General features: G+C 39.0%; 1 protein-coding gene across 1 annotated transcript in view; it reads left to right on the forward strand.

Annotated features, from left to right (window-relative positions):
• DOK6 (docking protein 6) overlaps positions 1 to 25,684 on the forward strand; it is a 225,538-nt gene extending 199,854 nt beyond the window's left edge. Inside the window, exon 8 of the mRNA XM_006090767.3 lies at positions 22,358 to 25,684. Within this exon, the coding sequence (XP_006090829.1) occupies positions 22,358 to 22,497 (140 nt within the window). The 3' untranslated portion in view covers positions 22,498 to 25,684. The remainder of the gene's footprint in view (positions 1 to 22,357) is intronic.
• Positions 25,685 to 25,959: the final 275 nt, after the last annotated feature.

A 25,959-nucleotide genomic window follows, 5' to 3' on the forward strand; every position in this document is an offset into this window, starting at 1 on the left:
TTTGTAAAAAAAAAAAATTAACTACAAATGAGGGATAGAAAGTAATACTATACATAGTCAAAAGTAATATGTCTTTCAGTGAGTGAATGGAGAAATAAACCCATGGTACATCCAGACAATGGAATATGATTCAATGCTAAAAAGAAATGAGTTATCAAGCCATGAAAATAAATGGAAGAACCTCAAATGCATGTTACTATGCGAAAGAAACCACACTGAAAATGATTCCAACCATATGACATTCTGGAAATGATAAAACTATGGAGATAGTAAAAAGATCATTAGTTGCTAGGGGTGTTTTGGGGGTAGGGATAAATGGGAGAATTTTGAGGCAGTAAAAATACTTGACTCATACTTTAACAATGGATAGATATCTTTATACTCTTTTCAAAACCCATACAATGTACAGCACCAAGAGTGAACCATAATGTAAACTATGGACTTTGTGACCTAGTAAGTCAATCAATTGTAACAAATGTAAAATTGTGGGTGACATTGATGGTGTGGGGAGATCGGTATGTGTGAGGGCAGGGGATAGATGGCAATCTCTGTTCATTCTAAAATTTGCTGTAAAACTAAAACTTCTCTAAAAAATTGTCTTAATTTTTTAAAAATTGCTGTATTAATTATATAGCATTTGCACCTTACAATTGTTTTTAAATCTCTGAAAATTTAGGCTATCTAAAAGGCCAGGAATTAATCTTAGGAGAGAGGATACTTTTAGTTTTCTGTTTTGTAAACTTTTAGAGTCTCTCAAATAAATTAAAACAATAATATACTTTATTTTATTAATATTATTATTATAAAATTTAGGAAAAAATCTGTTTATTGCCATTGCTAAGTGTTTAGGTTATGGAGACAGCATTTTCACTTTATGGTGTGTAATTTAGCTTCAGTTCTTTCCTGCTGCTATGCTTCATAGCAGAGGGGACGAGAGCATGGAGGCCAGACCGGCTTTGCTGGGTACTAGCTGTGCAATTGTGTGCAGAAAACTTAACTACCATATTGCCTGCTTCCTAATGTGAAAAATAGGACTAACTATGTTTTTTAGCAAGTCACAGGCCTGTAAACAGAATTTAATGTGACTATAAAAAACAACCTGTATCCTACTACATAGTAAATTACTATGCTATGAATCATTTTTCTATTATTATTAATAATTATCACTAATATACTGATCTGCAAAGAAGAAATTGAGCTGAAACACTGCTTGGTATTTTAAACACTTTTGTCTTGGTTTTCCATTAAGATGTCACAAAACTAGAAGTTCTTATATTTTTAAGAAGTTTTTTGTCAGCAGCAATATGCTGAAACCTAGCTGAGAAAGATTGGATATTTTAAATATGGGGATACCTAACCTTGTTTTATAACTAAATTAAGTCGTTAGCTCTCACTTGCCCTTGACCCCAAAGGCAATGCACAGGCTCTGGGGAGCACTTTTCATTCTGAAACCACTAACATTGTCCATTCTGGAAAAAGGGGGGAAAGATATGAAGTGTTTCTTCATCAACAGGTATATAAAAAGAAAGATGCCTATACTTTAAAAAAAAATTTTTATTGACTTTTAGAGGGAGACGGGGGAGAAGGAGAGAGAAAAAAAATCAACGTGAGAAGGAATCATCAATTAGTGCCTCCTGTATGCCGCCCACCAGGATCAAGCCTGAAACGCAGGCATGTGCCCTGACCCGTGCACTGGATAATGCCCAACCAACTGAGCCATACCAGCCAGGGCAGATGCATATACTTTTTAGCATTGCTCGAACACCTCTGATATTTTCCTGCTCAGAAGTGTCCCTAACATGTCAGTAAGCTCTCTGAATGAGACCACTGTTAACAACAAGATCTTTCCATGAGATTTAAATGTCATGGCTGTTCATGCAGAACCGATGCCCTGAGCAGTCAGGCTGCTTCAGTCATTTGAGGAAGAAGCAGCATCATAAAACCGAGGTGCGGCTCAGTCCTGAGAGTCAGACACTTCACTGCCCCTTAATGACCCGGCCTTCTGTTCCAGTTACTCACACGTCAGTGGTTCCAGCCGGATGCCATTGGCTGGGAAACCCTCAAAGTTCTCCAAGCCATTGACTTTAATATAAAAGCAAATAAAAGTAATTATAATAGCTGTCTTTCAAGGGGTGGGAGTTGCTTCCCAGCATACACAATTTTGAGGCAACAAACTGAAATCCACAGGAAAGAAACATGCAGTTCAGCTTATTTCTATGGAGTTGTTTTTACTATTTTTAGTTTTTCTTTATTTCTGGATGTGCTATAAAAACATGAAAATGGGAGCCATTCAATTTGGCTTCCTTTTTTATTGCATTGAAACAGTAAATGAAATCTGAGGCCATTAACCTATAACTTTCCCTAATTTCAAAGTATTTTAACATTTTTCTTCTGGTACCCCACTTACCAAATGACTTCTCATTAAATGGGGTTTTAAAATATTCTATATTACAATTAGTTTCTGCTCTTTCCCATTATATTTTCAAACTGCTTATAACAAAGGAGCTAAATCATATCTACATTCATTTTGCCTCTGTTTAGTTTCTCTTTTCAGAAATCACTTATGCTCAGAAATTGCCCATTATGTTTCTGGGAAAGATATTAAGTGCTCTTATTAAACATGATTCATCCAAATGTGCTTTATCCATATACATGGCTAATAGGCTTGCTTTTACACACAAAAAAACTTTGTTACTTTATTGTGTCAGAATTGATCATTTTAAGGGGGGAAAGTTTCATGTGAATATTTTCTCTTCTCCAGACTTTTTCTATTTTGGTTTCAGTACAGTTTCAGGATTCTAGACTTTTACAATTTATTTCTGAAAACAGCCTCGGTAAAACATACAGCATGCTTTTTCTTTTTTCCGGTTACTTGTGGTCACATGTCCAGTATTTAACCTGTCCTCTGGTCCCTTTGCAAGATTAGGTCACCCCAAGGAAAACCACATTTTAGGAACCATTATTAGGAAACAGAACCTACTCCAGCCTGCATCATAACAAATACATTACATAAAATTGTATCTCTTTTAAAACACAGTTTCAAAAATGATTTATAAGGTGGGACTCATAGTATTTCTTAAATGATAGTTACAATCTCACCATCTAATTTTGCTCATGGACCTCATTTAATAATTAGGAATGTTTTTGTCTGCAAGTAAATTAAAAAGCAACTAACAGTGTCTACACCAATAGGAATTTGTTTCTTTATCATGTAAAAGAGCCTCATCAATTGGCTGCTGTTGTTGGTTTAGCTTCTCTGTAATGTCATTGGGAATCCTGGGGGTTCTATGCCTCTGTTCTGTGCTTTGCATGTTTCCTTTCCATCTTCATGCTTGGAACTCATGCTCACAAGATGACTGAATGCAGCCATCACATTCAGTCTGGAAACATGAAGCAGTGAATCTTACTTTGCATACTCCCTTTTGAAGCTGGCCTTTTCCTTAGCAATATGTCACAGCCATTTGCCCACACAATTAATATCCTTGAACAACACCATTTGTAATGGCTGCATAACATTCCAGGCAGTGGGTGTGTAGCATCATTGATATAACCAATTCTCATTGTCAAACATCAGATGTTTCCTCTTTTTTGTTTGTTTGTTTGCTTGCTTGCTTGCTTGCTTTGCTATTAAACACCAAAAATTTTTTTCTAGTGATGAGAACTTTTAAGCTCTAATCTCTTAGCAACTTTCCAGTACCTTATTCAGTCACCAAGCTGTGCGTTATATCTCCAAGACTCATTTACCTTAGAACTAGAAGTGAAACTTCTACTTAAGCTTCCTTGGGAAATCTTAAGCCAAGACTTTTTCATATTCACATATATGCTGGTTCTGTCATCTCAGATGTTAACACAAACCACCAACTGGTATTGCTGTTCTGTGTGAAGCATACATTAGATTCACACAGAACAGCAAAGTCTCTAAATTGGACTTTGGTGAGGGGTATCTACCAAATGGTATCTGCAGAGTTGGATAAAAGTAAAAAATTGGTAATTAACAGAATAGTCAGTAGGATGTAGGTAAAGCATAGGGAATATAGTAACAATATTTTAATAACTATGTGGGGTGCCAATTGGGTTCTGGAAATATCAGGGGGACCACTCTGTAAAGTACATGATTGTCTAACCCAGTGGTCGGCAAACTGCGGCCCCTTGAGTGTGGCTCTTCCACAAAATACCACGTGCGGGTGCGCACGTACAGTGCGATTGAAACTTCGTGGCCACACTCAAGGGGCCAAAGAGCCGCATGTGGCTCGTGAGCCACAGTTTGCCGACCACTGATCTAACTACTATGCTGCACACCTGAAACTAATACAGAATAATTTAAATGTAAATTTTAATTGAAAAATAATAATATTTTTAAAAAGAATGCAAAAGTTGAGCCCTGGGGAAAGAATAAGGGTCAGAAAAAATGTCTGCTGAGAAACAAAGGTGAGTCCTTGCCCTGTGGGAGCTCCATTTGATGTCCTTTCATGGTGTAAGTGGAGGCTTTGCTGGAGCGAGTTGAAAACCACCTGTTTAACGATTATTAGGATGAAGAGCTATCAATAAGTCAGAGCTTGTACAGCACATAAAGAGACACAGTTCCTGCACTTACAGTTTATGACCTAACGGAGGCACACAGACTGATGAAACATTAAACTCATCACCGAGAACAGCATTTTCATCTCAGAGGACGGAAGTTCAGGAGCACTTTTGAGGGTGGTTTTATAGCACCTGCGCTGTCCTTTTATGGAGGATGGAGTTGGGAGGACAGGGACATGAAGCACTCTTCAAGGTCATGGGGAGCTTTGCATAAAAGAAGTGAGTAATGAGAAGTAATGATCCAAGAGATGAGGATGTTGATGGATTAATCCATGAAAAAATAAAATTGGTGGAGTCCTTTTTTAAATATACATGACCACATGCAAATAGGCCATAGTTTCCCCAAATAAGCTCTGATCTGATATAAGGCCTGTCTATGATAATGTTCGAGCCTTCTCGATTAACAAGCAGCACACGTTTTCTGGAAGCTGCAACTAAAGGCTTGCAAGCTTCATGGAAACTTCTTAGGATGCAAATATGTGAATAAATATTAAGAAAAGTCATTTGAATTGCATCTGTCCTTTCTAACAAGTTTTTGTTTTATTAGCATAATTAGTTCCCTTCATTATTAATTATTTGATTTTTGAAAATGAATTAATGGTGGTGTGTGTGTGTGTGTGTGTGTGTGTGTGTGTGTGTATGCTAAAACAAAAAAAAATAGGTTCATATGGTTTACTGTTTATTTTTCCTTCAAGATTTCTTGGGTGTGTTTCAAAGTTTTAAAATAAACTGAAATTTGCTTTATACCCATTTAAATGGCTTTTGTATCTGGACTCTTTTTAGTCCGCCAGCAAGGTAGAACCCCAGCCAAAGAGAATTACTTGTTCTATTATAATTACTACTAGAGGCCCAGTGCACGAAAATTTGTGCAAGAGTAGGCCTTCCTTCCCCCAGCTGCCGGCACTGGCTGCCCTCTGGCACCCGGGACCCGGGCTGCTTCCCTCCAGCCCCAGCTTCGTCCAGAAGGACGTCCAGAAGGACGGTTGGTCTAATTAACATATTACCCTTTTATTATTATAGATAATAAATGGTATATTTAATGGTACCATTACAAATTTTAATTTTGTTTTTAGATGGTTTTGCTGCCTATAAATTCTTATTGGAAAGCAGCAGAATAAAATATAAAAGTTACAGAAGCATGCTAATTCTATTTTTGGGCTTGTGCTCTATGTTGTTTTAGCCCATTCCAACTTTTAATGCTGTAAAAGGTCAAATACTCGATGCAATGCAGTTTTTAGTGTCTGCACTAAATGCCACATTACTCTCAGAGTAATTAATGAGCTCACCCTGTATTTATTAAGCTGGAAAATAGGATTATTTCCCTCAGAACCCATGAACCTAGCAGAATAATAGATAAGAGACATAAATTTTGCAGCTGCTGCCTTGACTAGGAACAAGCTATGCAGCTCAAATAAATTCCTTTTTGGTTTAATTTTCTGAGATCCAGAATTACAGTATAAATCCCACTTATCAATCACTGTAGTCTCATTATCATCAACCTTAAGAATCAATATTTTACAAGGCAGCCTAGGTAATTGGAGACTCACATCACTGGGCAGGCTATTATATAACATTATTATGTTAAATGACAAGCTCATTCGGGAATCAGATTGCATGCAAATTGGCTTTTATGTCTCTACAAATGTCTCTGATGTAAACACTAGCCATTCAAGTTCATCATATATTCAAATGGAAAGTAAAACCAATATTGGATTCCCATCAGGCTCTAGGCAGACCTGGTCAGGAGATGCCGGCAGGTATATTGTGAACATACTCCATTATTAGTTGCTCATTATCAAAAGTGCCAAGCTACATAGTTTTATTGACAGTGACCCCTATCTGTTTACTCCCACTCACAAATGGTTAAAATTTAAGGGAATTTGAAATTGTGTCGGCCAGTAGTTCTTAAATTAGCAGCATCGGTATCACCAGGGAAGTTGTTAGAAAAGCAAGTTCTCAGGCCTCACCCCCAGCCTGCTGAATTGAAAGTTCTAGGGATGGAGCCCAGGAATCTGTGTTCAGAAAAACCTTGGGGTGACTGATGAATGCTCAAATTCCACGCAACTACACCTCATGTTGTCCAATTGTGTGAGTGGCAAGAAAACACAATTACTGGAAAGAAAAAGTCAAAAGGAACCTCAGATCTGACTTCCCTAAGAATATCCTATTGCCATTCATCAAGATAAAATAAATATCTCTCTCCATTGTGATACACAAGAAGTTTCTGTCTTCATGGAGCATTACTATCTAGAAGAGGAGGCAGACGGGGGAAAATAGGCATGCACTATATAGATTATAGAATGTCAAAGGGTGACAATGCTAATAAGAAAAATCAAGTGGAGTAAAGAGAAAGTTACAGAGAGTACAATTTTAGAGTGGTCCAAGAGGCCCACTCTGTGCAGGTAATTTTGTGTTTGTGGTTCCAGAATAATATATTTTTCCTCACAGTTTTTATCTTGGGTAACTCAACTTAACATGTGCCCTTGACCAAGAGGGTGTAACACAGAAGGGAGGGCCTAGGGTAGCAGATGCTGGGGTAGGACACAGGAGCTAGAGGAGAGTTGGGGGGGGAACCCTCAGGGAGAAAGGAATACAGAGACCATAGCCTACAGCAGTGGTTCTCAACCTTCTGGCCCTTTAAATATAGTTCCTCATGTTGTGACCCAACCATAAAATTATTTTCGTTGCTACTTCATAACTGTAATGTTGCTACTGTTATGAATCATAATGTAAATATCTGATATGCAGGATGGTCTTAGGCAACCCCTGTGAAAGGGTCGTTCGACTGCCAAAGCAGTCGTGACCCACAGGTTGAGTACTGCTGTCTAGAGCTTGATGACCTTAAGAGAATCAATTACAATATTGAAATTGGAACTCTTCCTGACCACTGAATGCTCAGCTGATAGGACCTGGAGGAGAAGAGGAACAAAGTCCGTCAGCAAGAATTGCAGAATGGTATTTTAGCAGCACTTCCAGCAGAGTCTACCAGTAGGACTTTGACGAAAGAGATTCCTAACCCTGGTGGTCACTCAAGCTTCCAATTGTTACCAATGAAATCTGAGAGATAATCCTCCTCAGGCCTCCCCTCACAAGGCTATTGGAAGAGTTCAGTAAAGCAATGTGTATAAAAAATACACTGAAAACAAAATTTTACACACATAGAATAAAGGCGTTTTTCATTTTACTACTAGAGGCCCGATGCACGAAGTTCGTGCAAGAGTAGGTCTTCCTTGGGCTGCCAGCACCAACTTCACTCTGGCACCCGGGACCCAGGCTTCCCTCCCAGCCCCAGCTTCATCTGGAAGATTGTCCAAAAGGACATCCAGAAGAATGTCTTGTCTAATTAGCATATTACGCTTTTATTATTATAGATTGTTAATGTTTGTATCAGAGAATGTCTGTCTGTTACTCTGTAAGCAAGGAATATTCTAATAGGTACATGGGCATTAGGCAGGTGGTATCATTTCACTAGGAGTAAACTCTTGGATCTTAGCTACTTTTGTTGAGTTCCATGTGTTTCTTGATTTTAATGTGTCACTCAGTTAATCCATGTCGTTATCTTAGTCTTGGGATAATAGCCATTGATTTTAGCATGTATTCTTCTCAATGGGTAAAGTGTGAAAGAAATGGAAAAAACAGTCTAGACAAAAATATTTCATTGATGCAGATTTTCAAAGCATCTGAAATTCGGCTGCTCATCAAACTAGCAGCAGCTGTGAGAAGGTGTGGACTGTGTCTTCCCCAGGAACCCACTGCAGTTTATCCCAGATCCATTTGAGCACATCTATTCCCAGAGGCTGAATGGGATTTCGGGCAATGATCTTAACCACTGTTCCCACACTAGCATCCCAAATCTCCAGGACCTGAATGAACAAAAATTATTGTGCTTTGTAGTTTCTGCTACAAAGAAAAATACATACAAAATTTTTAATATATACAAATGGGCAGACTTAATGAAACTTTCTAAAATAGTGATTGTCAGTAGAAAATAAAAGGCAGAATACCATGCATAATTATGCACATCATTGATGAATTTTTCCCAATAATACACACTTCAGTGCAAGCCAAAGAAGAATCAAGCTGCCTTTGTGCATGGATTCGCTCCATAAGGTGCATAGATTAGCATAAAGAATGAACAGAAGGAGGGACATTTAACCTTAAATTTACTTTTGTGTATCTCTTTCCACTCAGAGACTTAAAGTGGTACAAACTTGTAAATTTAAATACACAGTTACAATATGTAAACACACCAGAACCTATTATTATTAAATTAAAAAACTAAATAACTTCTAAATATTAAAGTAACATAACCCTTGGCCATTCATTTATTGCATTGCTGCATTTTTTAAAATATATTTTATTGATTTTTTACAGAGAGGAAGGGAGAGGGATAGAGAGTTAGAAACATCGATGAGAGAGAAACATCGATCAGCTGCCTTCTGCACACCCCCAACTGGGGATTTGCCTGCAACCAAGGTACATGCCCTTGACTGGAATCGAACCTGGGACCTTTCAGTTCGCAGGCTGATGATCTATCCACTGAGCCAAACCGGTTAGGGCAACATTGCTGCATTTTTGTCAGTAGAATCCAGTGTCAGCCATCCTGTGAAAATTGCCCATAGTTAAAATGGTCTGGAATCATGAGACAAGTCAGTAATTGAAAGTTATCAATAAAACCAAGAATGCCTGGTTCTCCACTTGCTTTTCAAAACCTCTGCACCACACTTCCTGCGTGGGCCAGTTTCTCTGCTTTCCATCACACGGTCTAACAGCCAGTAACAGGATGTTCTAAAACACACGATGACTACAACTTTTCAATTCAGTTCAACTGTCTGCCAGGGGGACCAAAAGAAACGATCTTAACAAAAGAACTCTGATAGGAGATACATTCGCCACTGAATCAACTCCTGAACGTTAACCAGCGCAGCATGCAATCGATTTAGCCTGTAATCTCTATTTTCTGTCTTTAAAGTACCCCATTGTAGTGAAGCAATCGTCTCTTAGAATAATTTTAAGGGGCAGCAAAGCTTTGAGAACAATTTTCCATATTCAGAATTAAAACATGCTTCACTGTTTTTAACAAAGCCTCTGACAGGATAAAAGCTTCATTCTAAAACCACAGGAATCATTCATTTTCCCTGCTTTGTGTTTGGCCTAAAATAAATGTTTCTTTCTTCCCTGTGAAAATCAAATGAGCTCTGATTTTTCCCTCTCATTTCATCTTTATGTGCATAGCATGCTACTCTTTTAAAAAATCATCTGAAGAAAAGACTTTCCCCATGAAAACAATAACAGCAACAAAATCTGCCTTATAACAAATAATTTGGGCATTTCTTCTCAGGTGACTGGACTGTCATTACTGGAAATTAATTTTGGTTTTTGATTAATAATTATTTCAGTCTCATGTTTGAGTAGTAAGAGGGCCAGTTACCTATTTTTCTATTCTCTAGTGAAAACATTGTCTACATTCATTCTTTTGTTTATGAAACTGTCCTGTTGGTCAGTTACCATGTAAATTATCTCATTAAGATGTGATATATATTTCAGATAAGGAAGGATTTCACTGACTCTTACAAAATAATGAGTAAATGTAAAAATCCAACAAAAATTGGAAGGCACTACCCTTAGCATGGGAATAATTAAATATCATTAGTAACTGTTAAGGATTTAAGATTTCACCCTATGTACAAGCTAACAAACTAGCTTACCATACACAGTTTAGTGGATTCTGGCCAAAGAGACATGAGATTTCTGGGTCAGAGACTCGCAGCAATAACATTACCCAGAGTACCAACATTTATGCCCCAATAGAGATGCAAAAAGAGTCAGGAAACCAACATAAAAATGCACACGAAGTAGGTTTTGTTATGGGAGAGGAAACACAAGTTTAGGGAACCCCAATATTTTATAGTGGGCATTTGTCCCAGAGGGAGCCATTGTCTTTATTGTTTTGGACATGAACAAATCTTCCCTTATGCTCCAGGGAAGATACCATCTCTATCTTCCAAGCCTGTTTGTTCTACAAATATCCTTGAAAGATAACCCAGAAAAAAGGGCACCAGTGCCACTGCTCACAAAACATGCAGAAATGCAAGAGACGCATGGAGGATTGTCTACAACAAACTTTTCACCACATAGGTCTCTCTTCCTCGTTTTCTCACCAAGCCCACATCTGTTTAGATTTTTAAATTGATACATTCATTGGGATCAGTGTATTGTAATGATGCTTAAAAAAAACACTTCTCCTTAGTCTCATATTTTTACCTCTAGCATACATTAGACAATCACATGGAGCCTTGTCTTATTTAAATTTTCATTTTAAAAAGGATTGTCATTTTCCCATTCACCAAGACCAGGCCACGTAATTAAATTACTTTGATTCAACAGATAATTATTGGCTTTCAAAGACATGCAAGGCAATCTCAAGAGAGATGCATTTTTCTCTATATTTTGCTCTAACTGTGCAGAGGAGTGAGCTGCTGCATGCATTTTCATCATTTTACTCATTAATATTTACTGAGTGCCTGCTGAGAATCTGGCATTTTATAAGGCTCCAAAAATGCAAAAGTAAATAAACTTCCTCTCCTCTAGTTCAGTATATGGTCCCAGACAAGATGCAAGGTAAAAAGATAAGAGAAAAGACAGTAGCTCCTGACTCAGGCTGGGTGGGATAGTGGAGGATTGGGTAAGGCTTCCTAGATGAAATTTTTTAAAAAAAGAGGAATCAGCCTGATAAGAGTTGAAATGGGAGAGAGATAGAGAGTTAGAAACATCAATGAGAGAGAAACATCGACCAGCTGCCTCCTGCACATCTCCCACCTGGGATGTGCCCGCAACCCAGGTACATGCCCTTGACCAGAATCGAACCTGGGACCCTTCAGTCCACAGGCCGATGCTCTATCCACTGAGCCAAACCGGCTTCGGCTAGATGAAATTTTTTAAAAAAAGAGGAATCAGCCTGATAAGAGTTGAAATGCAAATGAGCATTTGTGTGGGCATTCCACAGAGGAAGAAGCCTGTGCCATGGTTCAGAGAGCCTGCCTTCTCTGTTACCTGCACGTGGTGGAGAATGGGGGTCTCAGAGCAGAGGGTGTGAGGTAGAAACTGGAAAAGAGAATGGAGAAGTGAACACAGTTTAAATAACAGCGTCCTTAGAGGAAACTCCAATATACTTCTACATCTATAGATAGGAAAGAGTTTACAGGTAGCAGTCTGGTTAGAGGGGAGCTCTGGAGCATTCATCTTGAAACCATATTTGTAAGCAATGTTCTTACATAGATTTTTTTTTTTCTGGAGAGGAGTACAAGTGATGGATTTTATACATGGGGTAACTAAAGAATTCCATACTCACCATTGAGAGCCTGAACTAAGCTAGGGAGTTTACCTATATCCTGGAAAGGTACAACGGGGAGAGGTCACCAGCAGCTCATAATCACTTTGGCTAAGAACATATTACAGGAAAGTGGACACTGTTGTTAGGAAAACTTGTTTGGTGGCTAGAGTCATAAACATGATAAGAAATTCAAGGTAAAGGTAGTGACCATGAAGAAAATAGAAGGATTCAAGAGGTTTGAAAGAGGTAGATCTACAGGGCTCGATGACTGACAGCTGGAGGGGAGATGATGGAAAAGCCAGGAGACCATAATGGAACCAGCACTTTGACCTGGGCTGTTAGGTTGATGGGTGCCATTCAGGAAATTGGGTGGGGAAGGAAGATGAGCTCAGTTTGGAAATACTGCTTCTGGCTGTGTTGGGGTATTTATCTCTCTCAGGTGGGAATCTTAGGGGAGGTCTAGGGGAGGGTCTCAATAGAATATTTATCAGCTTTCCGGGTGTGCTCTTTCAGCATCCTGGTCTCCACTGGTTGGTTAGGGCCAGGGCAGGGGGTCATTAGTCTATTCAGCTGGTCCTGAAGCAGCCATAGAGTCACTTTGCTTTTTCTGCTCTTCTGGGCCTGGAGCTGAAATACAATTGAGGCTTAGATGTTACCTTTAGGGAGGGAACCGTCAGGAGACCTAAACTCCGTGACCATCGTGACCATCTGTACGCTAGGGGAAGAAAGGTTATCCTGGGGGTGAGGTCCTTGTTTTCCCAGTTTTTCCCATTGCAAGGCCCCAGGACTTTCTGCCCTGGTGACCTCTACCTGACCCATACCTGACTCATCGCCCTTCTTCTGCTCATGTCTGTCTAACTGCTTATAACATAAGTGAAGCGTCTGACACTTCCTGGTACACTGTAGTGCTCAATAAATTTTAACGAGGAGTATCATCATAAGCAGGCTCTCTGCTACTTTGCAAAAATTGCAATTTGTATTCTAAACAGACATTTTTTCGCCTTTACCTATAGCATACATTGGACAATCACATGGAGCCTTATTTAAATTTTCATTTTAAAAAGGATTATCATTTTCCCATTTCATTTTTAAATATGAAAAATAACTGATAAAAACCCAGTTCAATCTCCCATACGGTGAGAGTAAAATAAAAATAATTGATTAAAAATAAATACTAACAAGGGGTTGGCCCTAGCCAGGTAGTTCAGTTGATTAGTGCATTGTCCTGATAACGCCAAGGTTGTAGGTTTGATCTCAGGTCAGGGCACATACAAAAAGCAGCCAATGAATGTATAAATAAGTGGAACAACAAATCTCTATCTATCTATCTATCTGTCTGTCTTCTCCCTCTCTAAAATCAAGAAATAAAATTTGAGGAAAAAAAAAGCTAACAAGGGGTTAAGATTATGACTTTTATTGCTGCCTACTGGGTATACTAGTAATCATAATACATTGCCTAATAAGGATTTCTCAATCTGCCTAGACAAGGAATTTGGGATTTTGCAGCAGTTTCTCATAAAATGTAAATGTTAAGAGAATCCCTCCTTTGTCCTATATGCTTTGACTCCATTTTCCTGAACCTCAGATCTCTTATTCTTTGTTTATCGGAATGTTTTCAATACTAATAGAGACATATTGCAATATCTACTCTCCAGGAAGAGGTTTCAAATTTCCGGGTTCTGAGATTACTGCATTGCTTCTTGATTATATAATTCAGAACTTAGAATGTTAAATTTGTTTATACCAAGAAATGCCTGTAGATTTTTCTCAATGAGAATGAACTTCTGTCTGGGATTAGCAGAATGTTTTCCAGGTCTCTGAAAAATCAACCTAACTTGTAGGCAAAAAACTCTAGGCCAAATTCTACTGAGAATGAGATGAAAATCCAGATCTTTATCAAGGACTAAGCAAATTTTTGACACATATCCTCCAACTTATTTCAGAAATCCTCAAGCTAAATGCAGGCTTAACCTTGTGTCTACTGCAGAATAACATTGTGTTGCATTATATGAAAACCAGATAGTAAATTTTAAACAATTTTATTAACGTCCCTCATATTTAGTCTAAGGGTTTTTTTGCAAAGTTCATTCTGTGTAAACTTATGTAACACTAAGTAATTTTTGCTATAATATGTCTGTTATAATTCAAATCTCTAAGTATATGTAGGGTATCCCAAAAAGTGTATACACACTGTAACAGGCCTTTATAGCTGATAGCTCAATTGCTGTTTCTTTCTTTCAAATTTAACCCATTGGAACTAACAATTATTCAAAGTGTGTATACATTGAGGGGGAAATACTGTATTATGTAGGGAAATCTCATTATCATTGCATTATTTTAAATATTTTAGAAAATAATTATAGCAAATAAAACTTTCCATTTTCTCAATGTCTTAAGGACAGTCAGTTTATATGTATTCTTATTGATTTGTAGGAGATTAATGTGACTTTTCAGTAAATTTGTTAAATCACTGCTCAATTATAGTTCTGGAGATTTCTATCTGAAATGGGAGTACTCTACTTCATAATCTTAAATAGTTCCTTGATTGCTAAAACTACAAATAATGTGTTCAAAAATGGAAACAAAGATATATCAATATATGATTTTTTAATTATATTAACATTGTTTTCAAAATTTTATAACTGAACCCTTGAAAATAGCAATGTACTATTTATAGTTCACAAACTAAATATCTGAATTTTTCATCATATACTATTTTCCCATAGTATATGATGGTTGATCAGCATTAATGAACTTTTATTTCATGTATTCTCTACTCCTCATATTATGTTTCAGCTTAGATTATTTCATTTTATTAGCTGATACAGATTGCTTATGAATGCCACAATTATTCAAATGAATTCGGCTAACAGTGAAGAGTTCTGCCAAGTTTTACAAAGAGATCACAGTTGTAGAAAATTAATATCCCAGTAGTTAATTAGAATACAAGATAAATTAAATGCAAGCAACAGGAATAAATGAATGCTACATCAACCAGAATAATAAATATAAGACTATTTTTATTCTAGAAAATTTATGAAATACGTATTAAAAAGTGTAATTCTGTGTGAATCAAATCAAACCATCTTTAAGGCAAATTAAAGTATTTTAAACAACATCAGATATTTTTCAGTGTTAGAATGTTATTGCTAACCTACCAGTATCTTTACAACTGTAGGCTGTGTACTACATACAAATTAATAATATGCATTTGTCCATTCAAGACTTACTAATTTTTGAAAATATGAATAAAGAACATTTAGATGTCCACTTATAAAGTAAGGAAAAAGGTTCATAGTTTGGGGAGTGAAAGTGCCAGTATTAATAACAATAAATGTGTGACTATATATTAAGAAAAGGAGAGCAAGGGAGGGCATGGAAAAGACAGAGGGAAAGCTTTTGCAAACTAAAATTAGAGTCACAGAAATTTTTTATAATTTAGTAAGTGTGGGAGATAAGGTTAAACAAATCTCAAATCTCCCACAAAGTAAAGCAGCAAAAAGAGAGTGAAAATAGAAGAGGTGGGAAATTGTAAGAATGGTGCAGCACTAGAACATATAAATCAGGGGTGTGGAACGCCCAGCCCATATAAGGCTCACGAAATCATTTGGTCTGGCCCTGCCAAGGCATTAGGAGTAAGTTAATTAAATGTTTGACCAAATATAGCAGGCTAATTTTTAAGTTGATAATTTTGTTTGGCCCTCGAATGATGTTTTAAATATCCAAATGGCCCTTGGCAGAAAGAAGCTTCCCCCGATAAATAATAAATGCTCTAGAAAAAAAGAAGAGAGATGGGGGGTGGCGGGGAGAGACAAGCCTGAGCCTGTGCTTGTACATAGGGAGCTGAAGCTTCCCCCTAGGAGAGGAGATAGAGAGAGAGAGAGAGAGAGAGAGAGAGAGAGAGAGAGAAGAGTGAAATGGAAATAATTAACAAAAAATTATAATATTTCCAAGAAATGAGACATCTTAGTTCCTTGATTGAAAAAAAAAACTCATAAGGACTTTGAAAATAATACTCACACCAAGACATTTCATCATGCAGCTCATAACCAGGTGACAAGGATCAGTCCCAAGCACCACTGCAAAATTTTTGTCTCTACCTCAGTGGCACTTGTGAAGATTAAGTGAGCTAATAAAGAGTGTGTGTGTGTTACAGTATAGTACCCTTGCTCTTAGTGTTAGTATATATAACACTAATGTAATGTATTATTACACTAAGCTGCTATGACTAAACTCATTTAATACATGATTCTGTTAGTAGAAACTATTATGATTGTCCTTATACACAGGAACCTGAGGGACAGAGCAATTGCATAACTTTCCAGGTGTCAACCAGCTGTAAATGATGGAGCTGGAACTCAAACCCTAGCAACCTTCCTTCAGAGCTAACACTATTAGCCTTTACCCAGCACGGGGCGCTAACCATTGGAAATCAACCAGGAAAGAGTCCCAGTGACTTGAAGAGCTAAAGATAATCTAGGATATTTATGAAAATATAAAAAGAACTTATAAGAAAGTATTTTATTTTAATTTTTACATCTTTATTGTTGAAAGTATTATATATGTCTGCTTTCCCCCCACCCTCATTGACCTCTTCTAGCTCGCCCCCCATTCCCACTATCTGTGTCAATGGGCTATGCATATATGCATACAAGTTCTTTGGTTGATCTCTTCCCACCCACCCTCCAAAGGTCTGCCTTCCCTCTGAAATTCAATAGTAATCCATGCTTCTGTGTCTCTGGATCTATTTGTTCATCAGTTTATTTTGTTCATTAGATTCCACATGAGTTGAGATCATGTGATACTTGTCTTTCTCTGACTGGCTTATTTTACTTAGATAAGAAAGTATTTTAATAATCTTGTGATGAGGCAAGACATTATCAAAACACAAAACCCAGAAAAAACAAAGACTTGACTACAAAAAAAGTTAAGTACTTTTATGTAGCAAAAGAAAATGAACTGAACTAGATGCAATTTTTCATCCTTCTACTTGGAAAGAAGATTTTAATCTGATAATATCCAAATCTATATAACGTTAGGAAAGAAATTACTTTAAAACCCTGTGGGTGGGAATGTGAATGGGTGCAATGAAAATTGACGGTGTATATCAGAAACTTAGTGGTATGAAACAATCATTAAATTCTTAAATTCTCTTTTGACAATTTGAATGATTAAAAAATTATGTCATTTAATCATTTTATGTAATCCTAAACCAAATTACATAATTTCACTAACAAGTACCCCTCAGAAAAAAGGTGAAAAAAATAGTCACTATCAAGAGAAAAAGTGTCACATACACTATCTTAACATCTCCTATTCAATTTTATTTTTTTAGCTTGCCATGAACTGAATTGTGCCCCGCCCCCTCCAAAATGCATATGTTGGAGCCCTATGTCCCCATCCCAAGGTGACTATATTAGGAGACAGGGCCTTTAAGGAGGTCATCAAGGTTAAATGAGGTCATGTTGGGTGGGACCTGGATCCCGTAGGATTAACATCCTTACAAGAAGAGCTCGCCGAAACCGGTTTGGCTCCATGGATAGAGCGTCGGCCTGCGGACTGAAAGGTCCCAGGTTCGATTCCGGTCAAGGGCATGTACCTGAGTTGCGGGCACATCCCCAGTAGGAGATGTGCAGGAGGCAGCTGATCGATGTCTCTCTCCCATCGATGTTTCTAACTATCTATCTCTCTCCCTTCCTCTCTGTAAAAAATCAATAAAATATATATATATATATATTAAAAAAAAGAAGAGCTAGAGACCCCAGGAAAGCACACAAAGAAGAGAAGGGCCCACGTGATGTATGGGAGAAGGCCGCTGTTTACAGCGAAGGGAAAAGGCAGCCATTTACAAGCCACAAGAGCTCTGACCAGAAACTAACTCACTGGCCTTGACCTCAGACTCGCCGCTACTGGAACTCTGAGAAAATCATTGTCTGTTGCCAAAGCCCCCCAGCCTGTGGTGCTTGGTTATGGCACTTGAGCAGACCAAGAGAATGTTTTACCTGCTTGAATGGCTTTTTGTTCTTTGACAATATGGTCACCCATCTTACAGGCACTTGAATCTAGTCTTCAGGAACTGGGTTGTGAGAACTGCTATTTCTTCTCAGAAGCTATGTCTATATAAATACACATGTACTTTATGATTCCTAATAAGACCGAAGTTTAAAGTGTTCTAAGGGGACATGTGGCAGTATGCAGGGCAATGCTTTTTGAGTTCATTTCCAGCAGACCTAGGTCTGACCTGCTCTACCGCTTAGGAGCTTGGCTACTCATTAAACACCTGTAGGCTTCAGTTTTGTTTTTGCACAAGTGCAATGAGGATATGCAACCTCACCTTACAGAACTGATATGAGGATTTTAACAGTGATGTCTTGAGGGACTTAGCATAAGGTCGGCATGAACAGGTGCTTAAGGGACATACATCATGACTTTTCCAAATCACTCCTTTATGAGTTGAAACCCGTGGCCTTTATATTCCCCGTTGGTTCAGATGTACTGAATCTGAGCCTTGATACCTGAAACAAATCCATTCAAGGGGCATGGAACTATTGGGTCCAGGAATCTCCACAGGAATTTCAGAAGCTTCCCCCTAGGAGAGCACAGAGATCAACCCCAAACAGTCTGGTTTAAGCTGTAATTACAATGAACTGAGTAAAATCAAACACAGCTTACAGAGGAGATGTTGACAAGGGATCCTTGGCATTTCTCAGCATAACTAACAGGTGGGAGGTTATTGCTAAGACACTAGACATTCCCAGGACACTTCTACCTCATAGAAACCTCTTGCCCCCGAATCACTGCAGTCAGAGTCCTGGGACCTCTGTTTACACCCCAGGTGTTCGTCCACTTGTCCTTCAGCATCAGGTCCGATCGCCCTCAGCCATTTCCTTTTCCCCAGTGGCTAGAAAACCCTTGTCAAGGAAGACAAAGAGTAAGACGGCATCTCCTCTACTTGCACCTGATAGCTGTTGAACCTTCACTGCGGGCTGCACCCTTCCTCATGAAGCAATTATTTTATTTGGTGTGGTTTTTCAGCTTTTTTTTAAAGACAGCACCCTTTCCTTTGCCCCAGATCCTTACTGAGACCATTGTTTCTCACCAATTAATAACCACAAGTTTTGGGCGTTGGTATCTTCCTGATTTCCTACAGAAACAAACTCCTTTGCACGCTATTTTATGTAAAGAGCACAGTCAGTATAAGTGTAGAAAACCAGAGGGGTGAGCAGTAGGGACTCCATCCAGGCAGCTACGCACTTAATCCCACCCCCACCCCACCCCCGGAAAGAGAGGGTATTCGAAAGGTACTGTTCTTTGAGGTGTGATAGGGGTCTCTGGTCTTGCATTCTGATTTATTTTCTACTGCTTTTGTGTTCCTTCTGGTTTATTACTGGTTTGAACCTTTGAAGACTTACCTTTATGGTAGGGTGTTTTCACCTTTCTTATATGTGGATGCTTAGGTTTCTGGAATTGGGAGTGGTCACACTTTTGTTAGAATAATGCAAATGTTTGAAACATCTCTATATCCAACATATTTACTTCTTTATGGAACAGAACTATATTTCTCAGTCTTGTATATACACCAGGGGAGAAGAGGGTGGAGGATGGTAGGAAATGACATTTCAGAGTATACCTCAAACCGCCAGGTAAATGAGATGTGTTTGTTTTCCCAGATAGCCAGTGTCACCTGAATAGATGGGTACAAAGTATTATTTTCTGTTAAAACAAATATGAATAGACCATGAAGTAGGAACCAAAATTCACAAGGACTTTTAAGATACGCTAATAGCTGTTCACAGCTTTTTAATTATAGCATCCCCCAGGTCCTGAGGGTGCATATTCATCCACCTTACCTGCCCTCCAGCGTGAGCTAAAGGGAAAGTTCAGGAAGCATTTAAATAGAGTTTCCCGTTAGTGGAGAAAACAGGTCTGTTCCAGCAAGTTTATTATTTAAGCCACAAAGTTGATTTCCTTTTGTTGTTTTGTTTTCATCAACAGAGGCTAAGGGCATAACTGAAATGAATGTTGAGAAAATGCTTAATTATTTCTCTCCTTTGTTCTCATACTCGTTGTTGCCCAAATCAAATCGCATATGTTCGGCCTTCATAGCAGTACAGTTTCTGACCGAGATGTGTTATTTTTGTGATAAGTATTAAGTGGCATCGTTTGTGAATTGTCTGTAAAGAAATGGGTGAGGTAAGGAAAATCATCATTTAAGTTCCAGTTAGACTAGAAACTGTTCATAGAGGAAATGAAGAAAGCAGCAGTGACCTTGAAGGAGAATGATGTTCAAAACTTGTCGTAGTGAGGGACAGCACACCGAGATGGTGGGTAACAGAGTTTGAAAAAAAATAGCAAGAATACAATTCCATTCCTTGTAGAAAGAAGGGAGAAAAACTGACGTCTATGGGGAACCTACAGTCCCAGCTAACTTCCTACGTGTTTTATTTAATCCTCAAAACACCTTGACAAAAATATTCTCTCCATGTAGGCAAATGAGGTACTAAAAGGAGTCATAGGGCTGGCAGGACTTGGTTCTGTGTGTTTTGGTCCATGGTGGTGATGGTGTTTGCACACCCTGTGGAGTGAAGGGCACGGTGACTTGACGTGGCCTGTGTGGTTCTATAGACAGTGCTCGGAAGCTCCGCTGGCGCCCTGCTCTGGTCCTGCAGAGCACAGGCTGTGTGTACCCTTCAGCTCACATTCATTGTTGGTTTTGACTCTCCTTGTCTGGTGACCATTCCCAAAGCAGCTCATGAACCCTGTAAAGTCAGGTAACATACTTCCCATTACTTTGTCTCCACTGTGGCATTTTGAATTGTTTTAACAGATGTTTGGCAAATATCAGCTACATGATTGACCTTTTGCACCCAAGATTCTAGGATAAAAAGCTACGTGTGCACAGGCAGAGGCTTCTGAATTTGCAACTTAAGCCTTAGCTGGTAGCCCACAGATAACACGCTTTAAAGGTAAGCTCCAGCATTGCTCTCTTTCAGATAGCTCTCATTTAAAAAACAAAAATAAAAAATAAAAATATATCAGGATTAAACCAAGGCCAGGAGAATAGTCTTAATAGAATTTCCTCCTGATTTATGCTTATAAATGCCAATATCTCCACTTAAAGGAACTATAAATTATCATCTAACACATCAATGCTAAGATAAAGTGGGAAGAGGGCCCATGTCTCTTTTCCCCGACCTGCTTATGGAGTCTTCACAAGAGAATCAGGCCAATGGTGAATCTAAAATGATTTTTATGTAGAAAGCAAGATTTTGCTCTCACAATATTTTCACATTAAGAGGTCCTACCAGTTTAATTACCTTTTGATTACCCAATTCATTTGCATTTCCTCCCTGGATCCCAAGCTCCAGACTGCAAGGAAAACACACCTGACCATGAAATGGCTTTAAGTGCATGACCTTGCGAAGGACAGCGCCACCTGAGAACCTGGCCAGATGTTCCATGTTTCTGTTAACAGATTGTGTTCCCTGGAGGCCTCACCATGAGACCAGAAACAATGCAAATCGAGCTCAAGCGCTCTCCTCCTTTGGGTGGAATGCACACTGTCAAGGGCAGAGCACGCTGGGTCTGCCTGTCTGCTCTCCCACTAAGCGCATCCATTAGTTAATTATCATTCTCAACCAGGAAGACTTGTTAATCACTGGTTAACACGAAGGATGGGGAGAACGTTTAGTGAAGCTGGAGTAGGCACATTCTCCCTACATGTGGAACATTCTGACAAGTGTTTCAGTAATCACTTCTGTTTTTTGTGTTCACCCAATTTCTCATCGCAGGGGTTACCTGAACTACAAAAGGCATCAGTAGAATTTTCTGAAAATATATCTTCTGTAAGGTTTCACTTTGGGGCAGCTATTTCAGTAGCCGTACAGACTTATGCTTTGGGTTAACTGTATCATGAAATGGGTTCAGTTACTCACAGACCCCACTAGGATAAGCCAGGGCCTCCAACACTGTCACTGTGAAAGCTTTTTCTTGATAGTTGATGGTCATTACTCAGCATAGGTTACTGCCTACTCAGAAAGGTTTTGAAGGAAGCGTGTCATTTGCTTTCATATGCTGGAAGTGATTATAAAAGAAAAGCGAGCAGCTTATAGACTCTCCATCAAAAATAACGTTGCTTTTGGAAAAACTTGTCTGCTTTTGTTTCAAAAGTTAAAGGATAGTAGAAGTTTGAGATCCTTAGAAAATGTACCTAGCTCTTTGGCATCCAGAATTGTTGGCAAGACACACTGGAGGGAAATACTGAGCCCTGCGGGTGACATTTTTAGCTCTTTGAGGAACAAAACACCAGGTTATCTCCATTTTTACCTACTTACCTGGAGCTCAATACAGAGGCTAAGAGGGCTCTGATTTGTTTGTTTTATCAATATATCTGTGTTTTGCTTAACCTGTTTCTTAGTACAGCTCTCCTTTCTTTCTCTCCAGGTCACGGGTTTGGTTCCTCAAAGATGTCACGTGCACAGACCTTTCCCAGCTACGCCCCAGAGCAGAGCGAAGAGACTCAGCAGTCCTTGTCCCGGTCCAGCAGCTATGGATTCAGCTACAGCTCAAGCCTCATCCAATGACACACAGAGAACCACTGCTGACCAGAGAGACAGTCTGTCCCAGACCTGCTTGTGGGGTCATTGTGCCCTCTGCCTCCTGGAAGACCAATTGCAGTAGAAATTGAAATGGGTTGGGTCTAGCCCCAATCCCAGAGGAAGGTTCAAAACTGGAGTTCCGCTTCCTTGATTCCGTGGCTAAGTCCTTTATTTATTGAATTTCTTGGGGGGAGAGGGGATGGGGATATCTGTGTTTAACAAAAATAGAATCCAAATCATATGAACATTTAAATACAATTCTTTGGGTCTGACAGTAGCAGCAGCCCGGGCACCATGAGCATTGCCCAACAGGGTTGTACCTGGTTGGTGTCCTCAGGGCTTAGTCCTCCCGTCTGATGACAGGGCCAGTCCTTAGACATAAAGGTCACCCACCACAAGCTGTGTGGCTTGGAAGGTTTTGACAGGGACAAATCCAATAAGCTCCACAAATGGCATCATAACTTGCCATATAAATAAGCCCAGTGACAATTGAGGGAACAGGAAATTTAGAACACACGATTAAGCAAGGCCTTGTAGCTCTACGTGTGTGTGTGTGTGTGTGTGTGTGTGTGTGTGTGTGTGTGTTGTGTGTGTGTAGACAAATAGAGATATGGATTTTGCTACATGTATTATCAAATGTGTGCTGAGGGTGACAGGTCATGCTCACTTAAATCGTAGAAAACTGTCATTTGGTGCATTAAAGTTAAAGATTGTTATGTTGAATAGCTATTTTTAAGACAGTGCTGTAAAAAAAAGGCTTCTTATTAGCAAAAGTATTTATATAGTCAAGTCTGCTCCTATGACAAGTCTGAGAGTGTGAGAGGGAGGAATGCTTGGAAGCAGAAGAACCGGTCTAGCTGTCCTACGCCTCACGTCACCGCGCTGTCTTTCTGGTTAGCATTCCCTTGTTGACAGTGTCTTTCTCCTTTGGGGTATGATCACCAGCCGGCTTCCATCTCATCTCAAGAAAAAGAACTCTAAATGAGAACCTGTTTAAGAAAGTGATTAAAATACCTGTAAAAAGAACGGATCTATTTTGCAGTCAGGAGACCAACAGGCACAGGATGGTAGATGTTTGAAACCTCACACACCCTTCTCAGCAGCCATCAGGGATTCGCCTTTCACTGTATGACCAGGACTTGCTGGGCTTTCCTTCCCTTTTACTGGGTCAGGGTTGGCTGGGACTATGAGAAAATGGAGTAAATATAATTTTGTTCATCCTTCACACTAATGATGAAGGTTTAAAAGGAGCTGGTGATTTCCATGTGGACTGAGGAAATTTGGCTAATTCAGGTCAACATAGATAGTTTTGCCCTCAATTTTGGCATTCAGTTGAATGAAAATAAAGATGTTCCTGCATGATTATCTGATGCCACGTGCTTAAGATGGTCAGCTCGCAAATCCCCTAAGAGGAATAGAAATAGCAGGGAGCCCAGGCCATGTAAGATGAATACCAAATTTTTCTTTCTTAATAGCAAAATATTTTAAACTATCAAAGTTAGTCTGTTGAAAGGGTACCTGTTTTGCTGATTAGAGATAAGGTTTATTTTTCATCCCTATCCATTCCTTTCAGAGAATTACTGCAGCATTAAATTGTTCTGGGTCCCTCCTTGATCAATTCGCATTTATAGCAACCACCTAGACCCTCCGCATCCCTCAGATAAAAAATGTGAAAACCCCATCAAGATGCTAATCATAAGAGTTAATGTGGCTGTGAAAAATAATTATCCTAAGCTTTCAGGAATAAAAAGAAAATTGCTCAAATGCTCTGCACTGTGAATTTTGCTGACACATCAGAAGAGCAGGTGACTGGCTCCTGACAATGACAGAGCCTTCCCTGAAGTTCCAGCTTTCAGAGTTAGGCACCTCTAACTTCCTTCAGCACAGGGCATTTGCTTTTGAAATGCCATTAGCGGAACTCACCAGAGCAACTCCCAGCTGAGACCATTTGAGCACAGCTCCTAGTGGAGTCCCACTCGGAGCAAGACTCACTCAGTCGAGCTGTTGCTTAGAGACCACAAGGGACTTATGGGGAAAAGCCCCCAAGGGTCCTGGTTCATGTCTCAGTTTTATTAATGTGCCCGGAGCACAGACACCGAGTCCAGGGAGGTGGAATCTGCTAATTAGATGAGTTGCTCTCATGTCTACTGGGTGGGAGACATAATACCTGCATGAAGTTACTCAAAAACACCGTTTTCTTGTGATCATTCCCAGTGAGCATACCTGACAGGGTACCAGAGATCAGGCACAACCCTGGGCCAGTTCATTCTGAAAATCATGTCATAAAAAGAGTCTGTGAGATAGAAATTTCCTTCCCGTGTCTTTATCCAATCTCATCGCCATGAGAATAAGGCCATAAAATATCTCCTGGGACATTTTTGGAGATGTATTCTCTCCTCTAACTATGCTTCCAATTGTAGCTAAGTCAAAACGACTAAATGAACAGATAGGAGAATTTATATTAACCTAACATACTTGACATAAGGCAGTGCGCATTGCAATAAAAATGACAAGCTGATAAATCTTCTACAAAAACCAAAGATGAAGAGTTACTGAACCCGTCTTCTGGAACTTCATGAAATCAATTCCACTGGAGCAACTAGAGTGGTCATAGGCATGTATTCAACTCACTTGAGCTTACAGGTTTTGACTGAAGATGCCTCTACACTTCACAAGTCATTTTTTCTCCCTCCAGAAATTGTATTATATCTTTAACATACATGTGACTTTTTCATTGTGAGGGAGTGGCTTGCTCTGAACCAAAGACATCTTTTGGCTCCTTCCAAAAGTGACTCCGCTGGGACTCCTCCAGATGGGGAAGGTGAATGAAGAGGGGCACAGTTTCCATACCGGGTGGGAAGAGAGTGATGAGGACAGAACCCAACATAAGTCCTAAAGGTTCGTCTGAGAGCAGAGAAAGCCTGGGGGACATACACATTTCACAGATTATGTGAGGGGATTCATTTTTTATGTCCCCAGTTTTTTCTTCCGATAATATTAATTGTTGTACACGTGACATTATATTTAAAATGCAGAAAAGTACAAAATAACTTTAACCCAATAGCTTACTATTCTGATGGGGGCAAAAGAAAACACAACTTTTTTTTTTATTCCTTGAATGAATAGTAGGCTCTCAGAACTAATTTATTTATACAGGTTGCAAATATTTATAACTCAATAGGTTCTGGCCACTGCCACAATTTGAACTTAATGAAATAAGAAATATATATTTACTTATTTATTAGGGAAGATACTGTTTGATAGAGCATGTGAAATAAAGTGAAATGTATTTATTAAAAGTAAACCTCCCCCTTTTCACCAAGTAGTAACTAGAGTACTAGTCCTAACATCTTGTACAATTTTTCTCTGTCTTCATTGGGCAGTTATGTTTCAAAATTATTTATCACCTATAAAATTGTCAGCCAGTTATACTTTCTGTCCAATATA

This window comes from Myotis lucifugus, unplaced genomic scaffold (assembly GCF_000147115.1).
Source record: "Myotis lucifugus unplaced genomic scaffold, Myoluc2.0 scaffold_82, whole genome shotgun sequence".
Taxonomy (NCBI): domain Eukaryota; kingdom Metazoa; phylum Chordata; class Mammalia; order Chiroptera; family Vespertilionidae; genus Myotis; species Myotis lucifugus.